Raw genomic sequence first — 25,748 nt, forward strand, 5'->3', positions numbered from 1 at the left:
GATTAGATCAGGTAGAAATAGCTAATTAACATAACATTTGCAGGGGACCATTTTTTCAGTGTATGTTTTGCAGTTTTTGTCGAAAATGGCTCTAAACATAATAGAGTTACTGATTTGGAAAATGAAGTAAAGTGTGAGATGTAAGTCCATGGAGGGGAGGGCAGTGGGAGGACAGTATGAATATGAGCAAGCTTCAGGAGGAGGAGGAGATTTAAATGATCAACTTGTTGAAAGGTAGTCAGGGCGCTCATGTGGAAGTGTGCCACTATATTTGGGAAATGCGCGAGCAGGAATCTTGCACTAGGAAACAGATGCTGGATTTCAAGTGGCGCGTGAGGACGATTTATACCTGCCAACTAAAGCCTAATTAAAAAAAGCACGGGTTATTTTAAACATTTTACCGCTGGTATTCGCGTACATCTACCCGAGGCGATATAGATTGGATGCAATTAAGTGACGTATCACCACTGATTTTTTTTATGAAACCAAAAAGATAAGATAAAATATTGCTAAGATATTTAGCGCATTTTTCGGATTGTTACATTTTATTTGGACGCTTTGAGAAAGCTGAGCACACACGAGGAAGGCACGAGCTGCCCATCCAGAACTGTTTGTGGAATATATGTTGAAATTTCCGTTTTGACATTACTATTTGGATGGACTACTGTTTGGATTTTTCTACGACTAGACTTTCCCTGGCATTCGAGATGAGTTATTTGACGTCACTGTTACAAATAGTTGCTGCGGTCCAGTTGAACCTTTTACCTGCACAGGTGAGCATAGGCTGTTTTTGTATTAATTTATATATATATATATATATATATATATATATATAATATATATATATATATATATATATATATATATATATATATATATATATATATATATATATATACTGTTAATCTTAATACATTATAAATCATATTGGCTACGCTGCAAGCGTGTGATCTCACGCTACTATACAAGATCTCTATTTTAATATATGGAGCGAGACCGCTTGATCGTAGCGTTCTAATTTGCCGCGTATCACGCAAGACGCGTTCGTGCGATTTGAAAAGTATATGCACATCTTTTAATTGTTTGTCTCAATGTCTAATTAAAAGTAATTAAACTAAAAAATTTTAAGAAAAACTTGTTCTATTGATATATTATGTATCTGAATAAGAACGTGTCAGTGTGAATGGCCCTTAACTACATTGGGTGTGAGAATTTAAACTTGTATGTTTAAATCCTCCGTGAATGTATCGCTGTTATCTTAGGCTACGTGTCCAGAACAGAGAGAGGCTACTCAATTGATAGTCTTCCTTTCTAAAGTATGAATGAATTAAAAAGAGGATCAGGAGGATTTGAACGTGTCTACGTGCACTCTTGCAGCTGACAGTCATGAAAAAACTGACTGAATGAATGAGTTAGTTTACTTTTGACACGGCTCTCAGTTAAGCCTCGCAGACGACTGTTTTTATAACACCCTCTATAACTTGATCCCTTTTTGAAGTGCTGCAAGAGAAAGCGTTGAGTCATGAAACGAAACGTGACGAACTGCAGCACCCTCTCTAACAGGCGTGTGACACACTGACTCGCCTTATGATGCATGGATGACACAATCATCAACAGCCAGACTATATATTTATATGCTTTCTATTGTTGTCAAAGATAACGAGAGACTAATTGAGCAATATTATGTCGTCAGAACTAGCATGTGCTCTTAAAGGGATAGTTCACCCCAAAATAAAAATACTTGCCTTCATGTTGTTCCAAACCTTTATGAATTTATTTCTTCTGTTAAACACAAAAGAAGATATTTTGAAGAATGTTGGTAACCAAACAGTTGTGGGGCACCACTGACTTCCATAGTATTTTTTTATGGAAGTCAATGGCTACCGCCAACTGACCAACATTCTTCAAAATAACTTATTTTTAGTTCAACAGAAGACAGAAACTCATCCAGGTTTGGAACAACATAAGGGTGAATAAATGATGATTTTCATTTCTGGGTGAACTATCCCTTTTAACTACTAAGATAGGAAAAAAATGGCATGCTGTCTATATCCATTCGAAACTATCCACTTTGAAATGCCAAGTTTCACAAAGTTGAATAAAAAGATAATTGTCCCACATCTCAAGGTAAAATATCGCACCTCATGTTATGTGAGATGGCTAATTCAAGTCCTGACTGTAGGGAGAAATGTTGGCAGGAGAGTCTACCTCAGCTTTCTTATCGATTCCTTCTCATTATGCTTTAAACAAATGGGCTTATGCACCTGTTAGTCATGTGTGTAGTTCAAATAGCCAAACACTGTTAGTTGGACCACCACACTTCATATTTGGAAGGCCCTCAACCTAATGCTTGACAGATTTTATTACCAGTTTTAGTACTCAAGTAGTTCTTTGTGTCAAAGCAGATTAAAATGGCTGTATAGCCTACATCCCCACTACAACTGAAGCTTTCATCTGATTATTAAACTTTATGTCAATCTTTCATATCATGTTCATCATTTCAGACAATAAAGGGAATGTTTGCTGCAAATCTAGGATTGTCTAGTTACAGAAGCGTAAAACGAGCAGTGAGAAACATTAAACGAGTGAAAAGTGTATGTTCTTTTGTCATTCAATATTAATCATGCTAGTGGCAGGTTAGAACAAAGTTTATCAGGCGTAGGAAAACCAAAAACCACACACTTCTTCCGGACCTCACAAATGACTTAAACCTCTATTCATTTTCCCCAAATACACTAATGCCGTCTCTCATATCACTGGCCGTGCACCAGGTGTGGGTGTGTGTCTGTCTTCTCTTGTCCCTCTCTCTTGTGCTTGCATCAAAACTTCGTTATATCAGGAGTTACAGGAAGTTCCCAAACAGTCACCGTGACTTTGCCAAGTAAGACATGTTCCTGGATCAACATATTTTGTTGATCCTGCAATATTCTAGTCAAAATTTTTGTCCTACCCCTAAACTTATAACCTATCCCAAAAATCGAAAATGATAGGTGAATACTGATGTAGAAACTCTTAACCCTGGTTGTGAGCATCCTCGTGACATTAACTGTAAACTTGTCCCTTAAATCTGATTGGTTGTTTGGAATGTTGTTCCAGGATCAACAAAGACGTTGATCCAGGAACATGTTATACTTGGGGAAATTACGTTCACCATTAGGGAAACACCTGCAGTTACTATTTCTGGTGATTATTTTAAAGGGAAGGTTAAGCACTTCTAAAATATTTAGCACTTTTTCTAAATGAATGGATGTCTTTATTTAAAAATAAGATGTGAACACTTCCATTTATTCAAGCTGTAGAAAGCATTTTGCTACTACTTTGATGGTTGATAGCTTGATGGTTAAACCACATATTGTTTAATTAAAGTTCGGGAGAAGCACTTTCAGATAATCGAAACAATCAGCATGAGAGGAGGCTTATAGAGCCGACTTACCTCTGTTACCTCCTCCACCCCAACTCCTCACTCTCGATTATTCTCGATTACTGGGATCCCCCAGCCAGGCATTAAGGGGAGAGTGCTCTGGGTTTGTGCCAAATTCCCGAGCTCGGAGCCCTCTCCTTGGACAGCATGCCTAATACGCATATTTTCTTGTTATATCTAAGCATGAACTTGTGAAATGACATTTTACTGGCCCTTAACCCTCTGGTGCTCTTCGGTAATTTTTGTCCACAAAATGTTTCGTTTTGTCGTTTTTTATATAATTTTATACTTCAACTGAATGGTACGAAACTTGGTAAAGGTTTTGGCACTTACTATGTGAACACACATACAAACACATACACACACACACAAAAATCATGGACATTATTCAAAAATCTTCAATGGTCCTGGAAAAAATAGTCACACTTGTATTTTTCATGGTCAGAAACGACCAAATTGGAAATGATTGGAAAACTAATTTCTTCTAATGGAACTGTTGGTACTGCGCCCAAACAAAATCTTTTTTATATATCAACCTCAAATTTGAAACATAACTTGTTTAGATTTATGGCTTTGATTTTCTTGCCGTTTTAGAGTAAAACATGTTTTGGAAAATATAAACTTGAAAATAGTATTTTTGTGCAGTTTTCATAACAATAAACATACAATTCCATAAAAGTTCACTTTTTAAAACTTTTTTCACTTCAGCAATAATCTGCCAAGTGTTATCTTTAAGAGACCAAACTTAAGTCTGTGCTGCTAATGCATTCAATATGTATGCCAGTTTAGGTTGGAAAGATAATTTTCAGGTCAATGCTCAAAAAGTAAAAAAAAAAAAGGCAATTTTTGACTGCCATGCGAAAAGCACCAGAGGGTTAAAAATGAGCTTTTCTTGAAAACCGCATACAAGTTTGTCCTTGACCCTAATATTTTTCCACCTTCCTTGAAGGCATTGACTGTGTTGTTTTTGCAAATGAATGGATATTCACATTATTTTATACATTGTGTTCATGTCCTGTTCTCTGTTTGTGGATGATCTGTTTGAAGATATCTTGTAATGATCACTTGTATAAGGAAGGGAGTTGCTGTATCATTCCCAATGTTGGACAATCATCTCACAGATGGTTTCTTTGAACTTGAGTAAAACCTATCAGGGAAATTTTAGTGTTTGTGTGACAGAGGTTAAAATACACAGCATATATCAGTTCAGTATGGGTATTACATGGGAGATGTGAATACAATAGTTGGAAGAAGTTTGATTTCATACATTGTTGTATTACATAATGTGTCATACTGCAATTAAAATTCAGGCTTACCACATGGGGCACTGTAGCAGTTAATAGCATAAGCTGTTTTCTTTTATGGGCTGTCACAACATCAGATTTTTCTTTATATGAATAATGTAACCAAAGGAATTCACGATAAAAATATTATCTCAATACCAATAGAAATTAAAAAAGAAGCAAACAAACAAACAAAAAAAAGCTATCAGCCAAACGTGTGCCACACAAGTCCTGAAAAGTGAAGCCAAAGCATTTTGATCGCCCCCTGGCTGCAGTATAGGTCATAAACCCCAACCTCTCCATGTAATCGAATGGGATGCGGGCCAAACAAAAAAAAAATCCAGTTACACTTCAAATAATTTATTTCCAAAGATCGTTTCTGTCATTTCTCATCACACAGACCTTTTGCCCCTCGGTGGAATGAAATGTTCAAGGGTTAATTTTTCCAGTAAGTTTGGTTTTAGTTAGTTATTTGATTCTATAAAAATGGGGTGTAACGGCATGATTGACAGCTGTGCTTGTGGTTGAGACTCGGGCTCCGCATGCCGTAATAGGCAACAACAATTTCTGGGATATTTTGGCTTATTTTTACTACAGTGGAGGGAAGAAGAGACACGCTGTCCGTCTTTTTTACAGTCTATGTTTTCCTCTAAAAAACAGTGCTAAGGTGCAATACTACCACCTACTGTGTTGGAGTGTCAACCAGTAACTTACCAGCACTGGATTATTTACAATGGCGGCTTTAAAAATCCATACTCTTTGAGTAGGTACTTCTTTTGAATAAGTAATAACTTTGTGACCATTAAAAAAGCTAGCATGACCATTTAGTATGAATGTAAGCCAGATGTACTACATTCATGCACAGCATACATTGTGGTCATTGTCATGTGACCTTCCAGCATCAGTTGTGGCGTTTCACTGCCATTCAAAAAATCCTCTCCTGTGGCCTCATAGTAAATTGTCCATTGGATGCACACTTCGGGTACTTTTCATCTTTTATAAATACTGTGAATTCGAACATACTTCTCTTTTCACATACTGTTTTTTGCCTATGAGACTCCCTTTTAGTAGGGAAGTATGTGACTTCGGAAGCAAGCCAGTATTATCAAACAGTATGTGTACATTATTTTTCCATAATATTTCATTTAAAAAAAAAAAGTTATCACAGTTATCGTTAATAATGATATATTGTGACAAGAATCTTTCTGAACAAATAAGTTAAAGTTAGCTAGCTTAAGATTCTTGCACAATAATACATCTGGCCCTCTTGAGCGCTTGGGTTGTTACAGAACCCGACATTTTTGTGGGCACTCAAACGAATGCTGTTGATTTTAGCAGTTTTTTTCACTTTAAACAATTATTTGGAGACAATCACTAGTGCCAGAATACACAGATGCTCTACATTATAGTCTTAAAAGCTCCATAAAGAGAACTTGAATGCATGTTATTTAATGCATATTTTAAATTCAGTGGATTGAGCATGAAATAATCTTTAAATGGTGTACTTGTGCAAGCTTAGTTGATGGAAAAAAATGGTCAATACACCAAAAAAGTCTCAGTTATCCTGGTATTCCAGCTGTGTTCTTCCAGTGCATAAATATATATTAGTTTTCAGTTTGTGAATATTAATTAACCAATGCACACACACGAGGACACTGTCCTGTTTGGATAAGACCAAGGGCTTAACACCTTTTAGTTTTAGTTGAAGCTATTTTGATGCTGATACTGGATCTTTATTAAACCTGTTTCTTAGCAGACTGGCCATCTAGTGCTAACTGGTGCAGTGCAATGCATTCAGATTACCTTTTGCCCCTGGGTGGAATGAAATGCAATTCCCAATGGACTAGGACAGAGCCTGTGCTGAATAATGTGAGCTCCCTCCCATGCATTTTTTTTTCCTTCTCTAGGGAGAGATGTCTCCTTTGTGCTGCCTGTCTCGCCCGTCCCGCCTGTCTCATCTGCTCTGCCACTGTTAACCATTTCTGGAGAAAAGCAAACAGAATGAGAAAGTAAATATTGGCCATGTGGTTGTGAAGAGCATTTATAAATGTCTTCTCCTGCCCTCTCGTGTCGGGCGGAGTGTTCCCGAAATATGTTGAGTCAGGCATTGGGAGAAATTCTTCCATGTGTCATTGTTGTATATGCTGTCCTCAGCATAAGCTTACGTGTCACCCATGATGATGTGTCTGTAATGGAAGCTGAGGTTTAAAGGGCCACCTCACCTATTTATACGTTGCCCGAGAAAAACACTGCAAATACTCAGAACGCAACCAAATACTGAAATGTGCTGCTAATACTCACAACGTACAAATGATTTTAAAATAAACCAAAAAACTCACCATTCAGGTCATCGACAACACCACTGACAAGTAGACATTGAACAATAAGCATGTCCCAGTCAGGTTTATCCCCTTGAAACATTTCCGCTGTGGTCTGTGGTTTTTTCAGCACATTTCTGTATTTGGTTGTGTTATGAGCATTTGCAGCACGGCGTGTGTTGTCAAACTAATGAAGATTTTTCTTAATTTGCTGGTGTTTTTTCTGTTTGCATGTGTTCTCTTCAGTTGAGCTCTCTCGACCATAGATATCATATAAAGGCTAGATGTCTCGTCCGCGCTGCTGGCCAATGGAGGTCGACGTCCACACACGGCGGCCATCTTACCACAGGGTGCTCGCTCACTCGTAACATGGTGCATGTACTTTTAAATAACCATAACTTGCTCAATTTTCTACCGATTTTCAAACGGTTTGGTTTGTTATAAACGTCAGAGATGTAGCTATGAAACTGCATACATATGAAAAATTATACAAATGGACTTCCATATGAAAGAATTATAGCCACGGTAATGACGTTTGTAAGAAACCAAACCGTTAGTAAATCCGTCAAGATTTCACCGAGATAAGAGGATTTGTGTGCATGCTGATCACTCACCTTAATTCACAGAGCCCTGTAGTAAGATGGCCGCCGGTGATGCCGGAAGTGACTCCGCCTTAAGACATCTAGCCTTTATATGATATCTATGCTCTCGACCACCATATATATTTAAAGGGACAGTTCACCCGAAAAGGAAAATTCTATCATTAATTACTTACCGTCATGTATTTCTTTCATTCATCTTCAAAACACTTCAAAAAATATTTTTAATGAAATCTGAGATTTATATCCTTCCATTGGCCTACCACTTTGACGCTTCAAAAAGTTCATAAAGAGATTGTAAAACTAATCCATAAGAATTGCGCGGTTTTGTCATCCTTTTTGGAAGAGACGATCGGTTTATATGTGAACAGATTTAAATGTAATTCTTAATCACCAAATCAGCATATTAATGATTGAAGGACACTGTGATGGACATGTGACACTGAAGACTGGAGTAATGATGCTGAAATCTCAGGAATGAATTACATTTGAAAACACATTCAAATAGAAAACAGTGATTTTAAAATTGTAATACACATTACTTTTACTGTAACTTTGATCAAATAAATACATCCTTGGTGAGCATTTACATGTGAACGGTGTATGTTAGAAATAAAACACTGATATTAAAGGATAAGGAATTACTCCCAATTCACAACACAAAAACACAAAATTCACTGCTTTAAGTGCAATATGTTCACTGGCTCTAGAACACCAGGATTTTGTCTAAAAATGTTTCATTTGCATACCCCTGGTTTAATCAAAGTTGGTTCTGAAAAGTTTGAGAACCCCTGAAACCAAGTTATTAACTCTTTCCCTGCCGGCATTTTTTTTTTTTTTTTTTTACGTTTCCAGCCAGCACCAGCATTTTTGATCATTTTCACAAAACTTTTAAGGCCACCAGAATAATTTGTTGCATGAATATCTACATACGATATATCAAAAGAGCAACAACAACAAAACACATTTTATTCTGGCTTCATGTATTCTTTTGTATATATCAACACTTGTATATAAAACAGCATTTTAAACAGAAAGCTGAGAAAATCACATTTTTGTCAAAGTCTACATCAGGATCAGATTCAGAACATGATCAGAACATAGATGGAGTAGATCGAGTCAATCAACACAGTCGTTAACCCTTCCTGGGTTCAACATTTCATGCCAGTTTTGAATTATATTCTGTTTGATGTTTGATGATTGCGTTTGCTTATGTGCATAAGCACTGCTTCTATTGCTTGGCTCTGCTTCTTCTTCGCCTGTGGTTTGATATGGAGATTCTGCGCTCTTTCAGAGATGCGTAACAACACCCCCTACGGTATAACAGTGAAAACATGGAATGCCGGAATATTCCGTCAGTAGACCTTATTCAGAGAAGCGCCACGACTGAAACGAAAGCGAGGCTGTGAGGGATAGACTTATCGTGTTTTGAATGGCATCCACTGTAAAAAGCGGTATAAAGCTCCCAGATCTGATGGAAACGTCAGTCAGTGGCGGGGAAAGAGTTAAGAAATATGCTATTACAGATTCTTAGAAGTCTGTAACCTCTTGTTGTCCCTGAATGTTTAGGAAATAAGCTGAAGTATTTAGCCTGGTTGTTAGTGTGACTGATGTGCGAAACCGCAGGGTCATAATGATAAATGCATCCAGAGTTATACCTCATATTCATTAATTACTTTACCGAATGTGCAGGTTCATTCGTTCATTGCTATTATTGCAGCCAATCTATTTTCTTCTTTTCCTGTCTTTTTTTTTTTTTTTACCTTCCTGTCTCCGGTGTCATCTGCAGTGTGCACTTCCATAGTCTTTCCTCCAAGTGTTAATACATTTTCTTTTTGGGGGGTGTCATGCGACATGCCAGCTTTCATTTCCTTCCTCACTGCATCATGTACATTGTCTTTCTCCCTTCATGTAACTTTATGTTCTGGTGTTCTTCATGTTTGCCTTAGACCTCAGTCCCTCTGGACATGATAGTGGTGCTGGAATATTTGAGGCTTTTGTGTTAATTCAGATTCTAGCTTCCTGTTAGAGTGAATGTCCTGTGTCTGTTTTTAAAAGTGAGGATCATTCCAGCTTTGTTGGATATTTCGGTCATCTGATCTTATGTCAGAAGATGTTGTTGGCAACGTTCCCTCTAAGCGCACTTGTGATGTTGCCCAGATCCAATAATTCCATGTGGAGAGCAGATTCATAAATGTGCTACAGATTCTTGAATCACAACTAAATGAATGGCCAGTGTTACAGTCTGGAATGTAAGTTATGAGCAATCTGTGTGAAATATGCAGATTAATCTGTCAGATAAAGGCAGCATCATAGAAGAGTGCAGAGAACTCAAGAAATATTGCAGAAACCAAAGTTTCAAAATTGAAGGTCATGCATTTTTATTTAACTTATGTCTTTTAGGTGATCTCAATTCTCAACAGAGAACGGATAGACGGATAGTAATGCATAGAATAGTTTCTATTAAATAATCACATAGTTGACATAGTTCATCTAAATATTTGCAATATTTTACAAATAAATGTATTACATTTTATATATTATGTATAGATATAATGTTGCATAACTTAGGCAAGGAAGTAAAAATTCACATAAATAATATTTGTGTTCGAGCCTATATGTTATGCAATTTCTTCCTTTTTCATCAATATTGTAATTTATTTATTATTCAATATAACAAGTGCTGTAACCATGAATTATGTTGGTAATTATACATTGTATGTGTATATATATATATGTATGTATATATATATATATATATATATATATATATATATATATATATATATATATATATATATATATATATGTATGTATGTGTGTGTGTGTGTGTGTATATATATATATATATATATACGCACTATATACACATTTGGAAAGAAATTAATACTTTTATTCAGCAAGGATGCGTTCAATTAATTTATCAATATTTTTAATGTTAGATTTATGATTTATGTTTCAAATAAGAGCTGTTCTTTTAAACCTAAAGCTTGGAAAAATATGGAAGCTTGTTTCCGCCACAAAATAAAAAAAATAAAAGATAATTGCGACTTTTTATCTCACAATTGCGAGTTTACATCTCGCAATTCTGACTTTATTTCTCAGAATTGCGAGATATAAAGTCAGAATTGCGTGAAATAAAGTCAGAATTCTGAGATATAAAGTCAGAATTGCGTGATATAAAGTCAGAATTCTGAGATATAAAGTCGCAATTGCGTCTTATAAAGTCAGAATTCTGACTTTTTTTCTCGCAATTGCGACTTTATATCACGCAATTCTGACTTTATAACACATAATTGCGAGTTTATATCTCGCAATTCTGACATCTTTTCTCAGAATTGTGAGATATAAAGTCCAATTCTAAGGGGAAAAAAAAGACGGACTTTTTTTTTTTTTACCTCAGAATAGTTTATATCTCACAATTCTGACTTTATAACACGCAATTGCGACTTTATATCATGCAATTCTGACTTTATGTCTCCCAATTGCGTGATATAAAGTCAGAATTCTGAGATATAAAGTCAGAATTGCGTGATATAAAGTCGCAATTGCGAGAAAAAAAGTCCGAATTCTGACTTTATAACACGCAATTGTGACTTTATTTCACGCAATTCTGACTTTATATCTCGCAATTCTGACTTTATATCTCAGAATTCTGACTTTATAACACGCAATTGCGACTTTAAAACACGCAATTCTGACTTTATATCTCGCAATTCTGAGAAATAAAGTCAGAATTGCGAGATGTAAACTCGCAATTGTGAGATAAAAAGTTGCAATTAACTTTTATTTTTTTTTATTTTGTGGCGGAAACAAGCTTCCATAGTAAAATGTATCTTGGTTTCCACAAAAAATATTATGAAGAACAACGATAATAACAATGATTATAAATGTTTCTCGAGCACCAAATCAGCATATCAGAATGATTTCTGAAGGATCATGTGAAACTGAAGACAGACTCAGACAACAGAAACATATACAGCAGAGGAAAAAGATTGAAGAAATGAGTCAGGAAAACATGAAGACATGCTGTCGCTCCTGTCACTCTCTCAACTCTCATCCCTTATTTGGTGGGATTTTCCTGACTCATGAGCACTGAGGCTCGCACAGGTGCTTCCTCTCCGTCAACACTTCCAGCTAAATAATACTTGAGTCTGACCATCTGTGTCTGCTCAGGCTTCCTCTGCCTCCAGAACACGACTGCCAGCTTTTTATTCAAGTTCCATTGACGGAGTTGCTGGCAGAGTGAACACCTGAGCCGACACGGTCCACTGATCCTGCTCAGCCTTCCAGCACTGCCTTCACTCTACATTATTTGATGCTCCTTCCTTAAAGGGATAGTTCACTTTGAAATGAAATTTTTCCCCATCGTAAGTACACATTGATGGCCTAAGACACGAAACTAGTGGTTTGTGTGAGAAAACAAACAGTATTTATATCGTTTTTACCTCTACACAACCACGTCCGTTCTGGCTTAGTCTGCGCAAGCGCCGTAAGAGGTAAAAACGATATAAATACTGTTAGTTTTCTCACACAAACCGCTCGTTTTGTGTCTTAGGCCATCAATGTGTACTTACGATGGGGAATTGTTTAATTTGGACTTCTCTGTGCATGCTCTTTGAGACCGTGACCATAGACCTGCATTATACGACTGACAGACAAGAACGGTTTGACCTAAAAATATCAAAATTGAAACTACTGCGGAAACAAAGACACCTACATCTTGGATGCCCTTGAGGTAAGCTAAAACATACCAAAATTTAATTTCAAAGTGAACTATCCCTTTAATGTTTCTAGTGACAGCACATTCAGAACAGATTGCATTTCTTGCATCATATTTCATCTACACTGTGTGCAAGCGTTATTGTCCTTTACACCTGGTTCAAAAGCATGTCCACTCATCTCCTCAGGGATCACCTTTGTGTGTCAGTAGAACTAAAAGAAAGCATGAGTCAACATGCACACAGCAACACCTTCCTGACGTTTCCCTACCCAACTGAATCATGGCCACAAGGAATCATTGTTTATATTGTATGTTTTATAGCCACATAGTTAAGATGCAATCGTTGAGGAGAAAACACAATTCACAAAAATAATATTTGTGTTCGATATTATCGATATAATCTTTATATTATACAATTTCTTCCCTTTTCTTCATTATTGGAGTATTAATTGCTTAATATAACAAGTTATGTGACCGTGAATTATATTGGTAATTTAATTAAGTTTGGCAAAAAAAAAAAAAAAAAATGTTTTTTTAAATAAAATACACAATTTATTTGAAGAATAATACAAAACCCTCAAATCAAACAATTATTAATGTCAATTACATTAATAATAATAATAATAATTATAGTGACAGTATTTTATTTTGTCGTTTTAAATTTAGATTACATTTTTATAATATTGTATGTTTAAATTAATAGCTAAAAATAGCTTCACTTATTCCTATATGGAATTTATGTGGAAATTTCAGCTTGCAAAAAATAAATAAAAAATTGACAGATTGTTGTGACACATTCAGTGACCTCATTCATATTTTTGTACATTTTGTTGTATATAGATAAAACAGTTAACATTTTAGGGGGCGTTTACACAACATAAATTTCAACTAAAACAGAAAACTTTTTAATGCATTTTTCGTTCATTTACACGACAACAATGTTTTGGGGCCATGCAAAACGCAAACTTTTGAAAACAATACCGCTATCATCTTCGTGCAAAACAGGAATTTGTGAAAACGGTGATGTCATGTGCATGTGCATTACGTATTCAGTCTATAGGCGTGTAGTGTTTCTTTACAGTGACATCGCCATCTACTGTCCTGCCATAAATAATACATCGTTTTTAGTCGTTTCCACAGATCCTTGTGAACGGGGATCAGTTTGACAACGTTGTCGTCTGTACGTAAAAAAAGAACGCCAAGGAATTTTTTTTTACCGTTTTTAGTACATGCATAAACCTACTCTCATATTGTATGTAGGAATGATTTTCTATGCCTACATTACTACCAATGCAATTTTTTAGGCATCTTTTTAAAACACTGACCATTGTACTTTGTATCAATGCAAGTATCACAAGATATAATATATGAATTAATATAGTGCATTAATTCAGCGGTAGCAAATATTTCATCTGGGAATCCCAGGCTTGTTAGCTTGAATATTCTATAGGATGAAGAAACTTCTAAACATGGATAAACTATGAAACCCTCATGAAATATGCATGCATTCATTAACACACACATGCTTCCAGACGTCTCAGTTAGTAGCATGAGTTGTTGTGGTGACGGGACCCTGGCTCTTTCCTGTACGGGCCTGGTTATGGCCCAGGGGACGAGGCGCAATCACAATCAGGAAAAATGGATCTGTCCTTCCTTCAGTGGCACTCAGGGGACTGTCATCCACTCTGTAGGCTTTAATCTCTCATCTGGAGGCAATTTGCTACCATTTACATAGCCACAACAGGGCTTACTGTAATAAGGAGCACAATTATCCACGGTTGGCCAATTTCAAGGGAGTTTATGTGGAGATGTTTTTGAGCAAGGAAATATTGTTTGTGTTGTCCTTCATGATTTTGCTCACTGGAATCTGAATAATAATAATCTAAACACTTTATAGAAATGTTCATTAACTAATGCATCCGGGTCCGTTGTGACCCGGAAGAGGTACATCACATTGTTTTAAAAATCCACAGTTTGGTACGGAAATTAAACTTTGGATATGTGTTAAGACGGTCAAAATACACAACATTTTTTCAGATTTTTAAATAAAAAAGAAAAGAGATTTAAACTAGATTTTCCTTTCCTTATTTAGACTACTTGGTCTATAAAATGTTAAATAAAATGTTGATCTACAAACAGACATTAATTTAATTTATCATTTTATTTTAATTTCAAAATTATAAAAGTCTATAAGACTTTGTTCTATATATATATAGAGATTTTTTTTTTTTTACTGACTTTACACTTTGTTAAAAAAATAATGTTGTTTTAATAAATTTAGACTGTTTTGATGAGTCATGAATTTTAAGTTCAAAGGAATTTAAGACGTCATTAAGAAATACATAAAAAACATAACAGCTCAGTAGCCTTAGTTCATGTACATTCAAATATGAATTTAATTTATGATTTTAATGTACACTGACTAATGATATGTTGAGCATGAAGTAATGCAATAATGTGTTTATTATTATATATTCTTGATTAGTGTGCTAAGTTGAAACGGTTGTGATGAAGTATTCCTTTGCGTTGTTTCTTTTCTTTCGATTATTGTTTTTTTAAACATCAGTGTCTGTTGCCACCATTTTTTAAAAAAGCAGTAATGTACTTGATTCTGTATGTCACAGTGATTTTACCAAGGATAGGGAGATTATATGTTTATTGCTTACTTTAATTTCAATAAATGATTACCATAATGTTATAATAAGTAATAATATTTTAGCCAGGATGTTAGAACAGATCTAAAAGTCTAACAAAAAACATTTAAATTAAAAGAGTGCCTTATAATTTAAGAACAAAGTTTCATCTAAATCTTATTTTTTTGTAACAAAATATTATATTATGAAACTCACAAATTGGTTGCAAAAGTTGGATAGCATTTGAATCACAAATATTTGGTCTGAAATTAGTCTGTTTGCTGGAGTAATACAGGACGGTGATTTGACATATTTGCACTGGGCAAGAAGCACATGCATTGTTTTTGTTGGGTAATATTTGTGAAAATAGCAGAAATTCTTCTGGAAAATGCTTTTATTATTATTCTTTTCCCCCCCCCTGCCTTTTACTGTGAAGTTTGAATGAATGTAACCTCAAGCGAAAGCCTGCATGAAACCATGATCACAGGATTTTGTTCTTATTAATAAAAATAAAAGAAGCTTGTGGTTATTACGCATCATTGAAATATTCCAGTGATCCGCCCTGTCTCACTTTAGTTTTGCCAGTGAAGGCGTGCAGTCTGGCACCAGTTTTATAGATTTTTTGTTCTAATTTGTGATGTAGAAGTAAAAGTTCCCATAGACATTGTGTCTGCTTGAAGTCTCTTTTTCAGTTTACTCAGATTCTTCCTGTCGAAGAAGGCCAGCCCTCTCCCACACTCCTGATCAATTGGAAAAGACAGGATGGAGGGATACTCTTTCTGCATGACTTCAGGTCACTGTGGATTAATATTTAAGAGACGGGTCTTTATCCTAGACGGTTCTGACCTGAGCGGAGTTACAGTTGGAAGTGAAAACGATAGCATGATTTATAAATCAAACTGATTGCTTATTGTCTGTGCAAAATAAGCTGGGATAGCAGAATAGATTTTAACTTAAAAAAATGTTTTTTTAACTTCTTTAACCAGTCCTGAGTCAAATTATTCAAGAAAATAAGACTCATTTCTGGAAACTCAGACCGTTCACAGTGTTCGTAACAGAGGACATCAGAACCTCTAGTATTTCAATAAAATCCTCCATCACTGGAGCCAGCACATTTTCCCAAACAGCCTCTCTCACATTTTCCTATTGCATTTGTAATGCCCTCAGTTTCTATCATAATCCACATTTTTATGAGGAGCCAAAAGTCTGCAGAAATGTTTGGTTACCGTTTTGTTTGCTTTCCTATTTCTCTCGAAACTTCCTGCCTCGCATCCTCCGGACCGCAAGATCGGAGTTATTAAACCTGATGTTAGGAGACCCTAAAGTTCACATCACTCTGTTCATATGCACAGAGTCATAGATAGATAGATAGATGGATAGATGGATAGATGGATAGATGGATAGATGATAGAAAGATAGACACAGTCAGATAGACAGACAGACAGACAGACAGACAGACAGACAGACAGATAGATAGATAGATAGACAGACAGACAGACAGACAGACAGACAGACAGACAGACAGACAGACAGACAGGCAGATAGATAGATAGATAGATAGATAGATAGATAGATAGATAGACAGACAGACAGACAGACAGACAGACAGACAGACAGACAGACAGACAGACAGACAGACAGACAGATAGATAGATAGATAGACAGACAGATGATAGATAGATAGATAGATAGATAGATAGATAGATAGATAGATAGATAGATAGATAGATAGACAGACAGACAGACAGACAGACAGACAGACAGACAGACAGACAGACAGACAGATAGATAGATAGATAGATAGACAGACAGATGATAGATAGATAGATAGATAGATAGATAGATAGATAGATAGATAGATAGATAGAAAGATAGACACAGACAGACAGACAGATAGATAGATAGACAGATAGACAGACAGATGATAGATAGATAGATAGATAGATAGATAGATAGATAGATAGATAGATAGATAGATAGATAGATAGATAGATAGATAGATAGATAGATAGATAGATAGATAGATAGAAAGATAGACACAGACAGACAGACAGATAGATAGATTATATATATATTTATATATATATATATATATAGACAGACAGACAGCTTGATTGATTGATTGATTGATTGATTGATTGATTGACTGACTGGTTGATTTAAAGGTGGTTTATGTCCTTTATTAACTTATATGATGTAAAACTAGCATGCACTCGTCTTATTTTGTTGTTTTTACTTTCTTATTCCAAGAGAGTTAGTACTCAGAACCATATTTCAGAGTGAGTCTCTATCCTCCCACACCACGGTGTTTTCCAGGGCAGTCTGTCCTGTCAGGAACGTTAATAATGGCCTAAGGCGCTGACATGGCCTCATCGAAATAATCTGAACAGACCAAGAATCCATCCAAATATTACACACACATCAACACTTACACTCATAACACAATAACGGTGACAAGTTACAATCGAGCACAGAAAAATGACCACTTAATAAAAATACTGCAAGTGACAAATATAATGCAATAGAATAGTAAATAGTAATCTACACTGTTCATTAGGCCGTGTGTCCACCAAAGCGTTTTTTCACGCGGCTGGCGTGTTTTTTCAGTTGTTTTTAATGGGAGCACTGCGTTTAAAACGCCATGAGTGTAATGAGGCGCTGAGCGTCTTTTTCTGCGTTTTTTTACAGGTCGCTGAGAGTTGAAGAATGTTCAACTTTGGGTAAAACACAGCGCTCATCACTGTCACTTTTTACCCAACCGTCCAATCACAGTGGAGGAGGGGCGGGACAAATACCACACCGACCAACTGTCACAACATTATATCTGTACAATGACATCAACCAGCAGAGCTAACCGAACAGAATGGATGAAAAATATTTTTTTAGTATGAAACAAATGATCTGCAAACTCAGTTACAAGTAAACTATGCTGAGGATATTCTGTATCATAGCAATGAAGCGTCTCAACTGAAAAAACGCTGTGCTGCCAAAACGCTCTCAAGCGCCCACAGCTAGGCGTTTTCAGCAGAGTGTCAAGCGCTTTCAGCTGGCTATAAACGCTTTGGTGGACACGCGGCCTTAGCTTTGTGATTTACTAACTAATGAAAGAAAAAAAGAGATTGAAATTGAAATTTCCTCTCTCTCTCTGCTTAGCTCAACCAATAGCGTTCGGTGTTGCTAATGGTTCCAAAATGACACACTATACCTTTAAGCATTGATCTTATGTACGTTCCTGGTGGTGACACAGGACATGTTATCTATAACATTCCCATTCAGTATTTATGACCAGCACAGAACCTTCATGAGTACTTTACTTTCATGCAGCCCATCTGGTTACACACACACGGACAAAGAGGTGCTACGTGAGGTCCCTCGCATAGCTGAGTCAACGTGCCAAGTTTTTGTGAACCTTGCTCTTCTGTTCAAGACCAAAGGAGCATGGAGATGCCAAGAGCCTGCCTTCTCGTGTCTGAAAGACCTGCCTGTGAATAGACCTGCCTTTATCCCTCACTGTCACTGAACTCGCTCTGCCTAACGAGACAGCGTTTAAGGCAACATAAGCATATTCCAGAGTAGGCAGCAACTTTATGAGCTTAATTAAGACATAAGGCTTTATCCAGGAGATCCCAGAATGCACTATGACAAGCTCGGTGTAAAACATTATATCATTATTATATAAGAAGGCACACAAAGTCAAGAGCAGTGTTAATTATAAATACATTGATATTTCATTCAATGCTTAAAATTATTCACAAAAAAAAAAAATAGCTCCATCTAATGAGGAATGCTTCAACACATATTTTCATGTGATACTGTTCCTGGATCAACATCTTTGTTCGATTTCGAACACAGCTTTTGACTAGAAATTATACTGAAGATAAAATAAAACTAAACAATACAAGACTGTGACAGGAACATTACTTTTGTTCTCTGAACATTCTCAAAAAATAGTCACATTTATAAAATGCCAGACAAAAAAAAAACGTTCCATGAACGATAATGTTTTAGTGCTAACGATTAAATCCATTATAATCCATTATTAAAATGTTCCATTAGCTGGGTTGCTTGGATTCTTTTTCATTGCACTGCGCTGCTTTTCCATGGTTTTATATGTAATCATAGACGGGCGTTTAAAGCGTGTCTCGTGTCTTTTGCAGCATCCCGCATGATACATTATTCTGGTAACGCTCAAATTCCTATAACATGAGCATCTCGAGAGCATCGCCACTGCTCTGCATCTTGCATTTTTTATAATAAAAATTGCATTCTGTATTAATGGTCCTTTAAGCTGTTAAAGCTACAGTTTTAATAGGGAACAGGATGTTGAGAGTTCTGCACTCCCCGCTGTGTTTTATAGCATAGGGTTAATGGAAGTACTTACTCTTTACTGTAAATGTCTCAGTAAAATCCCTCGTTTTAGAATAAAAAATGGCAAACACAGTAATCACATTGACCCCGCAGGATTTCCCTTTCACTTTCACAACTAGTCTTGCCGTGGTTGCTGAAAGCTTTGACCTACTAGGCCTTTAAACTCTGTGAATAGCTCTGTGAAGTGTCCAGATCCTTTTTATTGCCTAATCATAACTCTCATAGGCTAAAATTAACTGGCAACAAAGTTGTGCAAAGAGCCTGTAGCAATATTTCACTGTAAAAAATAAAAATAAAATTCAATAACCATGTTGCAATAATCTATTACAATTCAAATTTAAGCATCAGAATTAACTTCCCTGGATTGAACTTGAGATAACTCAAATTTCAGAATTGTCTGTTGTTAAATTGACAACTTCCCTTTTCAAGTTGACTATACTTGAAGCGTAAACACTTATTTTTTTTACAATGCAATAGTGTATAGAGTATACAGTAATGCAATATAACACAATATACTGTAGAGAAAAGGTTTGGAGACTTATGTGATGAATTTAATTCTCTAACACTGTTTTATAGTTTCCCCATATCTCCCATCCCAAAGTATCGCATGTTGTTTCCCTCAAGGCACTGACTTAAAACCACACCGATTCCTACATTTTTCTGGCTGATAGAAAAAAGCCATGCTGTTTATCATAGGCTCAATAGAAAATAACCGCAGAGGGAGATGGACCAATGGGAAAATAAATAGCTAAATCTTATACTTCAGGAAGCAGATTTGGAACTTGAACGGACACACACTAACCGGAATATGATACGGCTCAGCTTCTTGTCCTGGCACACATTAAAAATACAGAAGAGGAAAAACACTTCTGTAAAAACAGAAGAGGAAATATGCATTATTGTTTCTTGCCACCAGAGAGGGCTGTTGTTTAAAGGCTCTGTCTTTAAGTCAGGGAAAAATCCAGCATTTCTGGTCCCCAGCATAATGTTTCGTGCAGGGACCAGCATGGGAAGTGGGAGTGCAGGTGGACCAGATCAGTTTTCCCTGAGAAAAGCATGACTAGAACAGCACTATACCAGCTCTAACCAACAAAACCAGCCTGAACCAACAGGGAATTAATGCTGGTTTATAAAAGCAATGGTGGCGCCAAGAAACCGCAGTTTACAGTAAATGGGCCTTTGGAAAAGCTAATGGGCATTGTTTGGCGGAGCTGTTATATATTCACTGTAAACCACGGCTTCACAGGGATTAGTGCTTTTATAAACCTTTTTGCACACATGCCAGAGCCTAGCTGGTCTCAAAATGACTAATGATGGTGGAGGGGAATGGAAAAGTACAGTATATTAATTGTATCTTAACTTTACCTGAAGATTAAACCATTTTTGGGCAATCTGATGAAAAATTGCATGTTCTCGAATTTATATTATTAAATTATATTAATGAAGTGTGTTCGACTTTTTTTTATCATGGCCTTTATAGAGTAGCAATTATATAATCTCTGTATTTTTGTACTCTTTTTTGCAGAGTTCTTCCTTAGGAAATGTAAACAGCACTGCTAAAGGTAAGAGAATCAGCTCATGACTTAAAACATATCATATACATATACATCAGCTTTACTGGTTTATCTTGTCACACTTGCTACTAGTGCTGCACGATTAATCATATTGCAATCGAAATCGCGATGTCAAGCCTACGCGATTATATGACGCAAAATGCTGGGATTTTATATTAAATAAACAAATTAGCGCTGTTAACGCAATTAACGCAGCATCTGTTCATTTTTGGCATCCTTTGGCTAGTGTTACATGATCCCGCTCTTATTCATGCAAATGATTTTAAACCATTCATGCGCGATAAGACAAAAATGAATGCGCTGCCTGTGAATGTCCTGACTGTGACACACAGAAAGACTCGCGCTAATATCGTGCGTGTGCACAAAACAGCACGCCAGAATACAGTTCTCTTTCGAGCTTGAACGAACAATAACACGCACAATTACGCCAAAATGTCTTTTTGTCGAGTATCTTCATAACATAAGAGCAGTCTTATGATGAACATGAAGAGTTGTAACGAATGAGGCGCGTGTGAGATCCGCGTCTCTGACAGCAGCGGCTGGTCTTAAAGGGACAGTACACAGTAGCCACTAATTATATCTGTCGCTAAAGTTAATCAAAGAACAAAGGGAACAGAGAAAAACACACTGCTCTTGACTAAAGAACTTTTTTCTTTAGGCAGATTATCACTAATCTGTGTGTGCATTTATTTTCCTTGAGAACCAAGCAAGTTGACTCATGAAACCATTAGTTTATTATATTGTATATCCCAATTGCAATCGCAATATTTACCTCAATTATCGCATTATGACATTTTCCCCAAATCGTGCAGCCCTACTTGCTACATTTTTACATTATTTGTTTAGATGATACGCTCTTAGAAGAAAACGTTCTATATAGAATCTTAAAGGGTTCCGTCAGGTGCTTCATGTATAGAACTTTTTATGGGTTCCCGTTCCCATCATGGGATTATTTTATTATTTTTTAAATAATTAATTTTGTTTTAATAAATTTTTAATTTTAATTACATTTCATGAATTAAACAGCTCGTAAACCTACTTTATCACTTAAAAAAAATCCATTAAACATAGAAGTATTATGCAATCATTTAAAACATTTATTCTCATATAAAACGTGTTTTAGGAATAAAGGTTCTTTACAACTGAGTCAAGAATATAGAAGTCTATTGAACCTATAGAGTGTATAATTGGGAAAAAACTGTTTTCCCCATCTTTTGTACTCTGTTTAACATTTTTGTCTTGTTTATGAGGATCAGACACAGATGAAAAATGTAGATTTTTCAGGAACTGTAAAGGGGGATTGTACATTGTGCTTAACTCTCAAGTCCTTTTATTTGCCATGTGTTATTTATTTAGTAGAGCCTTTTTGGCAGTTTTTTAAACAAATTTACTGTCAAATAAATATTTATAGCCTCTATTTCAGATGTAAGAGAGAGGCTTTCTCAATAGTAAGAGTAATATGGCAATAAAAAGTCAAAATTTGTAATATAGAGCCATTTCTCTGCAAGACCACATAGGACATTCTCTTTTGAGAAATCCTAATAAATGAAAAACAGGATATGCACGCACACACACACACACACATACACACTGCTGAGATTTTTCTTGTTGCCTTTCCCAGATATTTTGTAAATTAAACATTTCTATTTCGTTGTACATTTCTGCATATATAAATGTGGGTCATGTACTGTATATATTTGCCTTGCGAAATAAGAACAAAAGTATCTTGAGATGAAACTATAATTGGTTCAACCAGAGTGAGAAGTTCAGAATTTTTGTAACTATATGATTCTAGTCTAATGAGGCACATTATTATTGGTTAATTATGGATTATGTGAAAAGTTCTTATCTTATCTATCATAGTTTGCTCAGTGACTGCTTCTAAAGGCTCAGTGATTGGTTCTTGTGTGTTCTAGCACTTTTTTAAATGTGTCTCATATTTGTGTGTCTGTCGCAGTGATGCTCTTTCAGGAGGTTTGGGGGAGAAGCTTCTGCCGCACTATAGAGAAGCTGGTGGAAGTGGTTCAGGAGTACCCTGGGGAGGTGGAGCACATTTTCAGCCCTGCCTGCGTGCCATTGGTCCGTTGCGCTGGTTGCTGTGGAGATGAGAACCTGGAGTGTCACCCTACCCTCACTTCTAACATCACTATGCAGGTAAGGACAACAATACTTACTGTTTCACAAGAAGCCCAACAGATCTTATTGTAATTGCGACATTATATCTCACAATTGTTTTTTATTTTCACATTTCAAAAAAATTTTTTTTTTACTTTGGCGAGGAAACTGGCTTCCGTAATGTACTTAGACATTTGATTCCTCTAAATATTATATTACATTATACACTCACCGGCCACTTTATTAGCTTCACCTTGCTAGTACCGGGTTGGACCCCTTTTGTCTTCAGAACGGCCTTAATTCTTCATGGCACAGATTCAACAAGGTGCTGGAAACATTCCTCAGAGATTTGGTCCATATTGACATGAGAGCATCACACAGTTGCTGCAGATTTGTCGGTTGCACATCCATGATGCAAATCTCTCGTTCCTTCACATCCTAAATGTGCTCTATTGGGTTGAGATCTGGTGACTGTGGAGGTCATTTGAGTTTAGTGAACTCATTGACATGTTTGAGCTTTATACATGGAGTGTTATCCTTCTGGAAGTAGCCATCAGAAGATGATACACTGTGGTCATAAAGGGATGGACAAGGTCAGAAACAATACTCTTAGGTAGGCTGTGGTGTTTAAACAATGCTCAATCGATGATAAGGGCCACAAAGTGAGGCAAGTAAATACCCCCTATACCATTGCAGCAGCACCAGCCTGAACCGCTGATACAAGGCAGGATGGATTCATGCCAAATTCTGACCTTATCATCTGAATGTCACAGCAGAAATCGACATTCATCAGACCAGGCAATGATATTCCAATCTTCTATTGTTCAGTCTTTGGTGATCTTGTGTGAATTGTAGCCTCAGTTTGTTACCTCTTATCTGACAGGAGTGTCACCTGTGTGATCTGCTGCTGAAGTCCCTCTGCTTCAAGGCTGGACATGTTGTGTGTTCAGAGATTGTTGTGTGTTCAGAGATGCTCTTCTGCAGACCTCAGTTGTAGCGAGTGCTTATTTGAGTTACTGTTGCCTTTCTATCAGCTTGATCCAGTCTCAAACCATTCTCCTCTGACCTCTGATATCAATAAGACATTTTCACCCACAGAACTGCCGCTCACTGGATATTTTCTCTTTTTCTGATCATTCTCTGTAAACTCTAGAGATGGTTGTGAGTGAAAATCCCAGTAGATCATCAGTTTCTGAAATACTCAGACCAGCCCGTCTGGCACCAACAACCATGCCACGTTCAAACTCACTTAAATCACCTTTCTTCCCCATTCTGATGCTCAGTTTGAACTTCAGCAGATCGTCTTGACCATTTCTACATGCCTAAATGCTTTGAGTTGCTGCCATGTGATTGGCTGATTAGATATTTGTGTTAACGAGCAGTTGAACAGGTATACGTAAAGTGGCCAGTGAGTGTATTATATTATATTATATTATATTATATTATATTATATTATATTATATTATATTATATTATATTATATTATATTATATTATATTATATTATATTATATTATGGCCTAAATATATAAAAATGGTCTTGATTGTAACTTTGGCATTGTTTGCTTTTTCACTAAAGCAATATATCTGTAGGATTGTTTTGTCTGTGTCAGGCTCACAGTTGCGATGGATATTAATATTTTGACTTTTTCAGTTATTAAAGATTAAGCCAGCAGAGCAGGGCCAGGAATATGTGGAGATGACCTTTGTGGAGCACAAAGCCTGTGAATGTAGGTAAGGAAAAGATCAATTCAGTTTATGTAACCGTATGTTTGGCATACAGCTATTTTGTGATACAGCTGCTTATTGTTATTATAGATTATTGAACATAATTGAATATTGAAATGAATTATTGAACATAATTGAATATTGAACATAAATGTTGAAATTGTGAATGTGTTTTTCTGGATGAACTGAATTGATCAAGTATGAAATATGTGTTAGTAATAGTCCCTCTGCTTCTCTTTTTGTCTCTGCATGATTTCTCTTACATTGTGATGCCAAGACTAAGAAAACCTACAACAAAACAAGACAGGTAACAAGTCGTACTACACTTATACGCAATTACACTTTGGTATACTGACACATTGGATTCAGTGATTATTCATGTTTTTGTAGAAGGAAACCCAGAAATAGAGGGAGAAAAAGGAAGGAGAAACAGAAAGTGAAAGACTGTGACAGGTAAGTTAAATATTGATAGTTTTACATTAGCTTGTAACCAAGCTAACAATGCAATATTATAATAAGTATAGATAAGCATAAAGTGCATAGTACACTTGCATACATTTTGTAACTATACTTTACTGTATTTAATTAAATCTAAATATATATATATTTTTTATCAACATCAATGATCTGAAAATGTGCTATTTCTGCTTGACTTGATGCTTAAAAATGACTTTCATTGATGAAAACCAGTATTTCTTACCCTTTTACCCTAACCTAATTGTCTGCAATAATATTCAAAGGCCCCATATATTTTCCAGTTCTTTGTAATACTTAATAAGGATTAAGTTTAAAAAAAAATATATATATATATATATATATATATATTTTTTTTTTTTAAATATATATATATAAAGTTCTTCAGTCAAGAGCAGTGAGTGATTTTCTGTTTTCCTTTTGTTGTTTGTTTCATATTAATAGCATATATAGCAGTAGTTATTGTATATTACGTTGCTGTCACTTTAAAACACAGATCAAATATACACATGC

The 25,748-nt window shown here is 35.9% G+C and overlaps 1 protein-coding gene across 1 annotated transcript in view; it reads left to right on the plus strand.

Annotated features, from left to right (window-relative positions):
• The first annotated feature begins 205 nt into the window (after window positions 1-205).
• pgfb (placental growth factor b) overlaps window positions 206-25,748 on the plus strand; it is a 27,512-nt gene continuing 1,969 nt past the window's right edge. Inside the window, exons 1-6 of the mRNA XM_081393973.1 lie at window positions 206-773; window positions 20,871-20,907; window positions 22,877-23,073; window positions 24,688-24,767; window positions 25,039-25,068; window positions 25,152-25,214. Coding sequence (XP_081250099.1) covers window positions 657-773; window positions 20,871-20,907; window positions 22,877-23,073; window positions 24,688-24,767; window positions 25,039-25,068; window positions 25,152-25,214 — 524 coding nt within the window. The 5' untranslated portion in view covers window positions 206-656. The remainder of the gene's footprint in view (window positions 774-20,870; window positions 20,908-22,876; window positions 23,074-24,687; window positions 24,768-25,038; window positions 25,069-25,151; window positions 25,215-25,748) is intronic.

Source organism: Scardinius erythrophthalmus, assembly GCF_964197995.2.
Source record: "Scardinius erythrophthalmus genome assembly, chromosome: 19".
Classification (NCBI taxonomy): domain Eukaryota; kingdom Metazoa; phylum Chordata; class Actinopteri; order Cypriniformes; family Leuciscidae; genus Scardinius; species Scardinius erythrophthalmus.